At 38.2% G+C, this 12,078-nt stretch overlaps 1 protein-coding gene across 2 annotated transcripts; it reads right to left on the bottom strand.

Annotated features, from left to right (window-relative positions):
* Positions 1-6,774: 6,774 nt before the first annotated feature.
* actc1a (actin alpha cardiac muscle 1a) lies at positions 6,775-12,050 on the bottom strand. Of its 2 annotated transcripts, none has more exons than XM_030128504.1 (8): positions 11,901-12,050; positions 10,063-10,216; positions 9,817-9,945; positions 9,522-9,717; positions 9,274-9,435; positions 8,229-8,420; positions 7,143-7,324; positions 6,775-7,043 (listed from the first exon to the last, which is right to left on the bottom strand). In XM_030128504.1, the coding sequence occupies exons 2-8, from the start codon at positions 10,189-10,191 to the stop codon at positions 6,900-6,902; spliced, it is 1,134 nt and encodes a 377-aa protein (XP_029984364.1). In that variant the 5' UTR covers positions 10,192-10,216; positions 11,901-12,050; the 3' UTR covers positions 6,775-6,899. The 2 variants fall into 2 exon arrangements, with proteins under 2 accessions (XP_029984364.1, XP_029984365.1); XM_030128505.1 differs by having other exon boundaries at positions 10,063-10,213; positions 11,901-11,968.
* Between the last annotated feature and the right edge of the window lie 28 nt (positions 12,051-12,078).

Here is a 12,078-nt window from a genome sequence, read left to right as displayed (position 1 = left end):
CAGACCAGTGAAATACTACAGATAATGACACTGAATTTTCCTTTGTTTTAGTGCATGAAACTGACATTTCCTTTTTTAAGAAAAATGCAATATTAACAATATTATGCCTCAGTTTCTCACTTACACATGTGTATTACAACTTACAGATCACAGTGGATCCACAAAAGGCACAAAACATTTAAAAACAGGCATCTGGAACTAAAAAATATAGTATTTAATTTTATGATCAATATAACTTGACTCGGTGACACTTTTGACTGTCAGTGTTTTCTGTGTAATTTTTGCACTTTGCAAATTCATCCTGTGGGCCGAATTAAGTAAAGTAAATTTTATTTATAGAGCACTTTTCACAGACAGAGTCACAAAGTGCTTGCATTGAATTGAATTGAAACCTTTGAAGGGCTGGTTTTGGCCAACAGGACATATGTTTGACACCCCTGGTCTAATAAGTATTCTATTAAACAAGTCAACTGCTTGAAGATAAGCTGACTAAAAAACAAATGAAAATTTTTTCCTTTTACCTGAGAAGCTGTGTCCCTTTCTGTTGCCTTTCTTGGATCGTCCATCTTTCAAAAGTGGGGAAGTTGTCAGGAACTCCATACAGTCCCTTACGGTCTTAGGGATCACACCTAGTAAATAACAAATATTATTACCTTGAATTCCCAGCTAAAAAAAAAAAAAAGTTTTATTTATACTACAGTGTCCGTGCAGAATAACTCTATTTACCAAATAGGTGTGGATTTTCAATAAAGGTGCGCAGGACAAACACTCTAAGTTCAAGGTGTCCCTCAGATATCTCTGCTTTGTTTGAAAGCGGTAAGAGACACGGAGCAAAGACTGTGGCGAGGTTTGAGCTGGTCATCAAATTGTCGGTGCACCTGATGGCAACACGGCAGAAGAACAAGAAAAAAGCCTTTTAAGGGTTTGCACTGATCCTGATTAAATAACATCTGTGACCTTTCAATCTTGGGAGGAAAAAGTCAAACATTTCTGAGTAAACTCGCTTCCTCTACAAATGTTTTTAGGATTAGGAGTTGCCAAAAACACTTCAAATACAGATATTAGTTAACTGTCATGATCCAGTGACTTCTTTCTGAAATTTATTGTAATGACCCTAATGGAAGTGTAGACTCTTGTGGGTTGAATTCCCCTAAAAGTTATGAAGATTTCCTTCAAACCTCTGGGAGACTTTGAAGAGGAAGTCAAAGAGGAAATGCAGACAGGAGGAATTTCTGGCTGGTAACAAACAGGACAGCAGCTGCAGGGCTGAGGTCCGGTCCTCCACCGTGGGCAGCTCCTGGGCCTTGAGCAGAGCTGAGTGCAGCTCAGAGGGAAATAAAGGCTCTGGCAGCTCCCGACAAAACTTTTTAATGAGAGTGGCCACATCATTGGGCAGAGCCGTGGACAGACACTCTTCACCACGATTCAGCTTGGCCTGAAATTAAGAGCTTCAACATGATTCCTGATCATAAAAGTCATATTGTCACAGAGTTTAACCCATAAAGACCCAGTGCTACTTTTCTGGCAGTTCTCGAATTAATTTCTCTAGATTTGACCTGTAAGTGATTTATCATGTAATATTATCCTCGGTATTTTGCATTTTTTCAGAGAAAATCATATATTTTCCTATATCTAATTTACAGATCATGTAGATGTTCATTAAAGCTAGGATTAAAGTTAAAGGTTATTATCAGCAAAGATATCAATAACTGAACAGGACACAACACAAAAACAACCATCTCCATCCACTGTCACTGATTCAACTCCATGGGTTTTACTGGTGAATCAATGTTGTAGAAGATGACGGTGTTTCCATGTTCACTACAGAGCCTCTGAATGTCCAAATGGGTTGCATCTGATGACCATGAAAAGATGACAAACTGTATTTTATCTCAATTATTTATATGCATTAATAGGATTAGTGAATAACCGGTATTAAACATTTTAGATCAGTATATGATTTTGGTCACTAGTGGCTGTTTGGGTCTTTATGGGTTAAAACAGTCAACAGATAGAGTGCTACTATTTTCTTAAACCACCAGATGATGCTGTCGCCTTAAAGATTATAGTGATAAACCATTTTCTCAGTGCATCCACACTAACAGTCTTGCATCATCTAAAAGTATTTCATGGTTTTCAAGCTCTGCTCAGAAAATATAAAAATGAGTAAAGGGATGACAGATAGATGAATAACAAAGGGCAACACTCCAACACATTAGTGATAAATTGCAGCAAGGTTGGTGGAAAAATACTGAGTGGTTTTCCAGTTACGCTCCAGGACCAAAATGGTGACTGACTGGCAGACATTTGGACACGCTGACTGTAATTATAGGTTGTGTATCTGATGATGATGTGTAGAAGTATCATGTAAACTGCAAATCAATCCAGAAAAAACATGAAGGGAAACACATTCTGACAGATTTAAAACAGATAAGTGTTTTCTCAGACTGGATGATGGCTTTGTTAAAGCCTGTTGATTTAACATGCACTTCTAATCTCTTAAACCATTAACACTGGTATTTAATGCATTTGCACCTGCAAAAATGCAATGTCTATTTTCACTCAATTTGTAAATCTACCTGCAAAACTGTAATAACTGCTCAATACTTTAAAGATGCATTTCCACTTTCACATGTTAAATGACCTACAATTATCATGAGAGTGTTTAGAATACAGATCTATGAAGGTATGCCAAAGATGCCAATGTACTGGATTATAGAGATACGAACTATTTATTTATTTATTTATTTTATTTTATTTTATTTTATTTATTATTAGGATCCCCATTAGCTGATGCAGGACATCAACTACTCTTCCTAGGGTCCTCCCATTCCCAACAGACATACAGTATCCATTTACAAGCATAAAAAACAATGTGATTCACCCTTATATTGCCCTCTTAAGAACATTCAACAATCAAACAAAACGACGTTAACAATAATAACAATACTGCAAGATCAAATTAAAAACAGAAAAAAACCAAAAACAAACAAAAAAACTCAAGTAATAATTTTAAATAAATGACCTAATTATAATTGTGTGTGTGTGCGCGCGCGCATGCGTTTGCTAATTTCATATGTTTATGTCTACATGTCTTCCCAATTGTTTACAGGCGTTGGGTTATTTGATGTTGCTTCAGTTGTCTTTTAAATCTCGCTTTTGTTTGTTCTTTGGTGATCTGTTGTGGAAGACAGTTCCATTCCACCATGGCTCAATATAGAACTGTTCTTTGCATTGACTGTATTCTTGCTATAGGAATTGTATCGCAGCCTCTGGTGGCATGCCTCGTGTGGTGTGTGTGTGTGTCCGAGCTACGTGTCAGTGGGTTATATAAGCATTTGGGGCTTTTTAACATATCAATATTTCTAACAAAAACAATAAGTGATGCTGTCAGCCTCTTCGTGACTCTCCTCCAGGAGAGCTTGACATGTATTTCATTTATATTAGACTTTGGTATGCATTGTAGGGCCAGCCGAGCTGCTCTATTCTGAGCTATCTGCAGCTTTTCTATCTCCTTCAACTCGCACCTGACCACACCACTGAGCAATAGTCTAAATCTGACAACACTAGAGTTTGAAGAACTTGCTTGGTCAGTTGTGGTGTCAGAAAAGCCAAACACCTTTTAATAACAGATATATTCCTTCCCATCTTCCCAACAAAAGCATCCATTTGTCTCGTTCATGACAAATTACAATCTACAATAACACTCAACAGCTTTGTTTCTTCCACCTGTTGAACAGGTGTATTATTTAGAATCAGATTTAGCTGTGGTTTAGATCTTAGTGCATAATTTGTACCCAGTACAACTGAATATATTCACATCAACTGTCTAGGGCAGTGGTAGGCAACTCTGGTCCTAAAGAGCTACTATCCTGCACATTTTAGATATTTCCCTCTTCCAGCACACTTGGTTTAACCTTGAATTTATGTGACCACTAGAGAGAGTAGTGAGTCACTGACCAAGACTGGACAAGAAGCATTAACAAGTGGTGCCAGGCACAACAAACCTCGCACGTATTATATCTTATTTTAGCACCGATCCAGCTGATGTCATCATATCTATGCGTATGCAGATGTCAGCATAGACAAATTTCAGCCATTTTAAGTAAATGGAACAAAAAAAAAAAAGATTAAAAAAGGTCATTAAAAATGTTTACTTTGACCTATTTTTTCCAAAATGTAATGACATCTATTCTGGGTTACTTGCAGTCTATAAACCCAATTTGGTATGAAGTCAACCAATAGCTTTATTGCTAAAGTGTTAAACAAACCAAGAAAGAAACAGAACCAAAAACATTACCCCTTGCCTCCCCCTCAGGGGATGGGGTAGTAACTGGACACAGCTCTAAATTAAAAGAATGGAGTTTGATGCTGAAATCACAGCTTTTCTCTGATCTTTAATGCAGACAACACAAACTGTACAGAAAACAGGGGTGATGTGTGGTTTTACTGTGTTTTCTGTATAAAAACAGAGCTGTAATACAAACTATCAGCTGATGCAGCATGTGAAAACTATAAGACAGTGTTATTTTGACTGACTGTCACAATAAACATGCAATGATTTTTAATTTGAAGAAGAAAACTTGATGATTCCATAATACAAATGTGTGCAAACAATGAGCTTAATACTTTATTCAGTGAATGATACAGTCTGTGGATTGATTCGTTGGTAGTTCTGGTAGTCCTGAGTGTGTTCTGATACAGACTTCCCCTTAATGTGGAGACTTTGGAATATCAATACTGCAACTTAACAGTATTGGATAACTATGGTGTCTTTTTTTTTTTTTTTTTGGCACAAATAGGTTTTCTTGTCTTCCACTACATTTAGAAGCTTTTTCAAACAGTTGAGAATAAAATAACTTTTCTCCTTTATTCATATTAATGGTGTGTTATGTTTGCATACCTATGTGTTTACTTTAACAAAACTTTACTCAACTTTCATGCAAATATTTTGTTTGCTTTTTACAGCGGATGCATTATGTTTTTCTCATTTGGTAGAGGTTTCTATGTATGTACAATTTTGAGAAAGCAGATAGTAGAAGCAGAAGCAGTCAAGAGTGAAAAAAACTGTAAAAACATACCCTGAGAGTCTTTATTCGAGAAAGAGAGCCTGGTTTTCTGAACAGACCCACAGTTGCAACTCGGTCCATTAGTAAACAGCAAGCATCTACCAAAAAACTGAGACAAACAGCATATTTAAAGATATTAATATTTCTCATCTGTTGTCCGTTAACACCCTAAACTCCATCCTCCTCCTGTGGACACTTACCAGGGCACCAGACCAAACTCAGGCATGTAGCGCCGGGGTAAATTCTCCAAAGGAACACCAAAGATCTTTGTGCCACCAATTAACAGCCTTTCCATTTTCTTCCCTGAGTTCTTCACCATTATCCCATAAAGGACGTGAAGATGAAATTGGATCACATTCCGGTCGGTGGCCTTCATTATTTCAACTATTTATTCTGCAGATCTTTTGGCTTTATCCCTGTAACCTGTACTGCTTACTGGCAAGAAATAGTGATGAATGAAGAAGGTGGGTGTTATTATCCTAATCTGTTTCACCTGTCCAGGAAGAGAGATGAAGTGTTGCCTTCAGGTAACACATGCGGAACAGGAAATAAGAACATTCAACTTGAAAACTGATGATAAATTTCAAATCTTTAATTAATCAGCAGATCAATATTTAAACATATTGTTGCCCCATGTGATCAGTCTGAAGCCAGTTTTTAGAAATTAATAAAAAATATGTTTACTAGGATAATTTCATACTATTTCATTTCATGGATTTTCTCAAAACATGAAAAATTCCTGCTTAATCCATCCTCTCCAAATCTTCAGCCCATTTGAGTCAAGTAAATACATAAATAAATAAATAAATAAATTTGGAGTTTTTACGTGATTTTTTTGTCAAGAAAATCCGTGACATAATCTGGGAGGACCTACTTGAGCAAATGTAAATTGCAACAGCTAAGTATTTATATTATTTAAAAACACAGTTTGGTAAATATTTACCAAAAATACATCTCCTTATTGATTTAGTTTAGCTATTTTACTCTTATATATGTGAAATCTCCTGATTGCAAAGAATGAGTGGAATTCTGGCACAGCTTCACCTTCAGGAACATTTAGAAGTCATATTTAGTGATAAATCCAGTAACATTTAACCTCCTGAGACCCAGGAAATGTCAGCAAAGTACAAGCTTTTTCTGTTTTTAATTAAATAAGTGCCTATATTGGAAACATCATGATGCAACAGTTTTTTCAGATGCAGTTTTTAAATTTTTTATGGAATGTCCTTTGTGGTGGACAGTTTTCTTTTCTTTTTGTGTACAGTTGTGAAACCCTTGTCCACAAATGTGGACAGAAAACCCATAGCTGGGGTCGTAGGAGGTTAATGCACTTTCTTATAATGTGTGAGTTGGAGATGTTTAAATACTGTATTGTCAGGTTTTTCCAACTTTCCCATTTTTAACCCCAATATGTCGCTGGTTGCACATTAATAAAGGCATCTGTTTTCTCCTACACTGTTTAAGGTGAATTAATATCTTAAATTATGTACTTTTAAGGAATGAGTGTGTTGAATCCCAACTCTTATCTCTACACTTATTTTACTTCTTGTGCATTAATCTCATCAAGTTTAAACAATTTATTTTATGGTCTTTTTTATCTGCATGCAAAGCTCTGGTGAAGCACCTTCAATTGCTTTATGGTGGAGAAAAGATGTAATGTAAACATTGAATGACTGAGTGAATACTAAGACTCCAAGGCGTCAGATTACTGTTAAAGGCAACTAATTTTATTACAACGGAACATGTATATACAGTAAAAGGCACAGTAGAAATACAGATGGAAGGAAAGCTGGTGCAGTTGGTGTTGGGCTTGTGGTGTTGGTTGGAGATTTAGAAGCACTTCCTGTGGACGATGGAGGGGCCTGCCTCATCGTACTCCTGCTTGCTAATCCACATCTGCTGGAAGGTGGACAGAGAGGCCAGGATGGAGCCGCCGATCCAGACGGAGTATTTCCTCTCAGGGGGAGCAATGATCTGTGCAGAGAAGAGGTGAGATGGTGGATGTGAGTAAGAGAATATAATTTGACAAATAGGATTTTTCTGTTTACTACAGTGTTGCATTCAGGGACTCACCTTGATCTTCATGGTGCTGGGGGCCAGAGCGGTGATCTCCTTCTGCATACGGTCAGCAATACCGGGATACATGGTGGTACCGCCAGACAGCACGTTGTTGGCGTACAAGTCCTTACGGATGTCAATGTCGCACTTCATGATGCTGTTGTATGCGGTCTCATGGATACCTGCAGACTCCATACCTGTGCAGGTGAAAAGAGTAAAGGTGAGGTTCGGTAAATGTGTGGATTTTTATTTCTACAAAATACATCTTGCACTTTACAAAGATCCACGACTTTCTAGAGTACATGTTTTGTCTTTACCTGAAACTTTTTTTTTGTTTTTTTCTGTCTGCATATAGATTTTGAGGCTAATCAAACAGACTATCTGGTAAAAGTATTGGTATTGCTTTTGAATTAACTGCATTTCATTGTAATTAAAGTCACATCAAATTGTAAATTGTGGTTATAGTGAAGGAAAACTAAATCTACAATTAAATATAGCAGTGAAAAAATAAAACTGACATAAAAGTAAAAATGATCATCAGAAAAATTTAAATACAAAACTTATACAACAATTCCATATTAACTACAATGAAATTAACAACAAAATTGGCTTCTTTTGTATTATGCATTTTCCACTAATGTTACTGATTCATGTTCAAAATTAAAACAGACATTATGGGACTATGAGTATGGAGGAATAAAATAAACAATATTAGATGTCATGCATTTTAAGTTCTAGCAATCACGATTTTCCTCCTAATACCTGAAAAATTCACTAATAATTATGATTACTGTAAGTAAATAATCATAGTTCATCAAAACAAAAGGTCTTATGTACTCATAAAACTAACACATATCTTAAATTGAAAAATATGTAAAAATAAAAACTGATGAAATATTCTAAACTATAATAATTGTAATTTATTATTATTAAATACATAATATTAAATGCAAGAAAAGACTTAAGTCTTCTTTGGCCAGTAGGGGGAGTAAACTAACATGAATCCCATCTTCATGAAACCTAATCTTCTGAGAATGATTTCCAGGATGAGTCTGTCAGAGGCTGTAACATTATCAGTCTGCTGAGTGAGGGGTTACTTACCAATGAAGGAAGGCTGGAACAGGGTCTCGGGGCAGCGGAAACGCTCGTTGCCAATGGTGATGACCTGACCGTCAGGCAGCTCGTAGCTCTTCTCCAGAGAGGAGGAGGAGGCGGCGGTGGCCATCTCATTCTCGAAGTCCAGAGCGACGTAGCACAGTTTCTCCTTGATGTCACGCACGATCTCACGCTCAGCTGGACAAGGGACAAGGTCACAGTTAGTGCATGAAGCTCACATGGACCCAGGAATTATGTAACATGGGTGTATGTTGTAAGCTATTTTTATTTTTAATGTGTATTTGTATTGTATTGCCAGGTAGTTATTCATTTATCTGAAGTCTATAGTGTTTTTTTGTAGGTGGATTATGCAAAATCTATTTTCATGAAACTTGCTGGAAGGATAATAGTCTAATAAAAATTAAGGAGCAGAGCTAATATATTTTTCACTTTTGTGGACAGTATGGCTCTAACAGTGCCTTTTGCTCATATTAAGTATAACTATTGATATGTAGCATTAAAATTAGATGGAATAAAAGTGCAATGTAGTACGAAGTAAAAAAAAAAAAAAAATGCATGCTTGAATACATGTGCTTTAAATATGTAACCTACATGTACTTTTGCACTTACACAAATGTACTTTTCAGCGCTGGCTTTGTTTTTGCACATTATTTTTTTCTTGTGTAACCAGTAGCTTATAGTGGCTAATGTCACAAAAAACTCTTTATGAGCTCCTCTTGCATTATAAGTTAGCAACATTTTTGCACAAATTCTCAATCATTCAGAATATGGTAATTACAGGTGCTTCAGTAGAAGAAAATTGGACTTCTTCGGTTGTTGCTGAAGATGTTTGAAGCCTCTTGGATGAGAAATAAAAGAAATAAAAGAGCCCAAAAGTGTTTTCTACTGAAACACTTATGTAGCATTTATCTAGTAATTATCACATGTCGCTACAAGTATTTCTGTTTAGCCAAAGCTACTGTATATGTTCCAGTTTCTGAAATAATAGGCCTGGATTCAGTCTACCTTCAGCAATCCGTTTTTTTCTTACCAGTTGTGACAAAAGAGTAGCCACGCTCAGTCAGGATCTTCATCAGGTAGTCAGTCAGATCGCGACCGGCCAGATCCAGACGCATGATGGCGTGGGGGAGAGCATAACCCTCATAGATGGGCACGTTGTGGGTCACACCATCACCGGAGTCCAGAACAATACCTGAGCAGAGAAGACATTGTGTTTGTTAGATGATAAAACTGAAGTGAAACATACTGTAGCGGTGTTGAAGGAGTGTAAATACTCACCGGTGGTACGACCAGAGGCGTACAGAGACAGCACAGCCTGAATGGCCACGTACATGGCAGGGACGTTGAAGGTCTCAAACATGATCTGGGTCATCTTTTCCCTGTTGGCCTTGGGGTTCAGGGGGGCCTCAGTCAGCAGGGTGGGGTGCTCCTCTGGGGCCACACGGAGTTCGTTGTAGAAGGTGTGGTGCCAGATCTGAGACAAACAGGAAACACATGAAAGGGACGTCAGTAAATGAGTAAATGTGATATTTGACTTTCAAATATATATCACCAAAAATACCCCAAGTCTCACCTTCTCCATGTCGTCCCAGTTGGTGATGATGCCGTGCTCGATGGGGTACTTCAGAGTCAGGATACCCCTCTTGCTCTGGGCCTCATCTCCCACATAGCTGTCCTTCTGACCCATACCCACCATCACACCCTGAGGACGAAGAGAAAACACAACTCAGAATCTCAGGAAAAGGATCAACAACAGACAACTTGTACAAAGAAAGATTTGGTTTGTTGTCATAAACCAGTGTTTTTCCAGTTTTCTAACCTGGTGACGGGGGCGTCCCACAATGGATGGGAAGACAGCACGGGGAGCGTCATCACCGGCGAACCCAGCCTTGACCAGGCCAGAGCCGTTGTCGCACACGAGGGCGGTGGTCTCGTCGTCGTCGCACATGTTTGGTCTTTTCTAGCCTGGCCTGCTGTACCAAAGAAAAGATGGATGGAAGCTTGTTTATTGTTTTATTCAATCACACTGAGATGATTTTTAGAACACATTTACATCAACACAGTCACTTATCCTTTGGACCAAGGTTGTTGTTGCTGAGTACTTTATAGAAATAAGACCCCCATTGTGGTCCAGTGAGTAATATTTCCAAATAAAAAATTAAGTCCATGAAATGCTGGGAAACAATGTATCACTATGATCAGTATGAGGACACCTCTGAGTGCTCTAATCTCCTCTCTGAGCCCTCCAGCTGCCTCGAAAGCCAAAATGGGACATAGTCGACCCCCCCACGTACACTCACATGTCTATTTTCAGCCTGAGAGCCCTTGTCACCCCCTCCCCTAACCATAATCCCTGCTTCGTATCTCGTAGTTAAGTTGGAGCCAGTTAACAGCTGAGGCAGTGTGTCTTTTGACAAGTGGCAGTGAAAGCCTGGTCTCCCCTCAGCTGTCACACATGGCGGTCTCTCTCCTCTGTTTGGAGCAGACCATGTGTTCTGACCCTTCCAGACACTCTAACCGCAGTCTGCATCCCAAGTGGCAGCATCCTCTTTCATACAGGCTTCCCCTCAAACATCAGTCAACACAAATGAAGTTACTGCCTGAGCATTTAACACTGGGTTTGAATGAGTTAAGTACTGTGTGTAAGACCTTAAAAGCACAGATTTATTTCCTGCAAATGTCATTTATCAGTTCAAAACAGAGAAACAAGTCCAGTTGAACCTGGAAGAACTACCAAGATGAACGATGGCCTGAACAAATGAGAGCGTACGCAGACATCATTTATCAAGTACCGTCCATATAATTAACATTACTGTTTACACTTAAATCTGAGTGTGTTTGAGTTCATTTGCCAACCAATTTACATGTGAACCGATTAAAACAAAATAGGGCCTTATATAGTTATTTCAGTGCTTCAACCAGTACTACAAAACAGAAGTAACAGAGATATAAAAACATAAAGGAAATTAATGAGTACGTCTTAAAACAACAGAACACCTCAGTTTACTTCTGTTGTGAACTTGGAACACGTTGCAGTAAGAGGTCTTAAGAGGTGATTTATCTTATTTTAGATTTTTAGATTTATCTTATTTTTCAGCTATGGCAAATTTGCAGTCATTCATAATCAGGTCACTGTTCGTCTCTGACACTTAACATGGTCTTTTAGAAGCTAAAAATACAGAAAAGTTTATTAAAATAGTGCTTGTTTCAGTGGACCAAAGTGGTAAAGCTAATTCTAAGAGTTTTTCTTCATGTAAACAATGAACACAAGCTGACATTTTGGACTGTGTAACATATATTACAATTAAAATGCTACCTTTTTTAGTGTTTGCTCTTAAAATGCTATAAAGAACCTCAGCTCATGTCTGAGTGGATTAGAGATGCCACTCTACAGCAGCCATCCCATCCCTGCATCCCCAGCCTCAGAGTTAACCTGCACACAAACCTTCTGTACATAAACCTGTCTGCTCCATTCAACACATTTTACTTTCATTTTTTCTTTTCCCCTATCCCTCTACCAACAATAAACCATTTATCTGAACCCAGATACAACTTCCCCCTGTGGTAGTAAGTTGAAACACAGAAGAGCGCACCAATCCTGTAAACACTCCTAAAGGCAATAAGATGAAATCCATTGCAGTTTGCGAAGTGACTCACCAAGTTGTACCTCAAGACTGGAGTTTCCACTGGGACAAAGGGTGAGGGTGCGAGGGGGTCCTTAAATATGCTCCTGCGTCCTGAGGCTGGGGGCTGGTGGGCGGGATCAGGAGATCACACAAGTCCAAATAAGTGCCGCTTAGCAAAATGGTACAGTAAAGTGGATCCTGTGTCAGGG

The sequence above is a fragment of the Sphaeramia orbicularis genome, chromosome 24 (assembly GCF_902148855.1).
Source record: "Sphaeramia orbicularis chromosome 24, fSphaOr1.1, whole genome shotgun sequence".
NCBI lineage: Eukaryota > Metazoa > Chordata > Actinopteri > Kurtiformes > Apogonidae > Sphaeramia > Sphaeramia orbicularis.
Note: the sequence above shows the minus strand (reverse complement) of the source record. Positions and strands in the feature narration are given on the sequence as shown.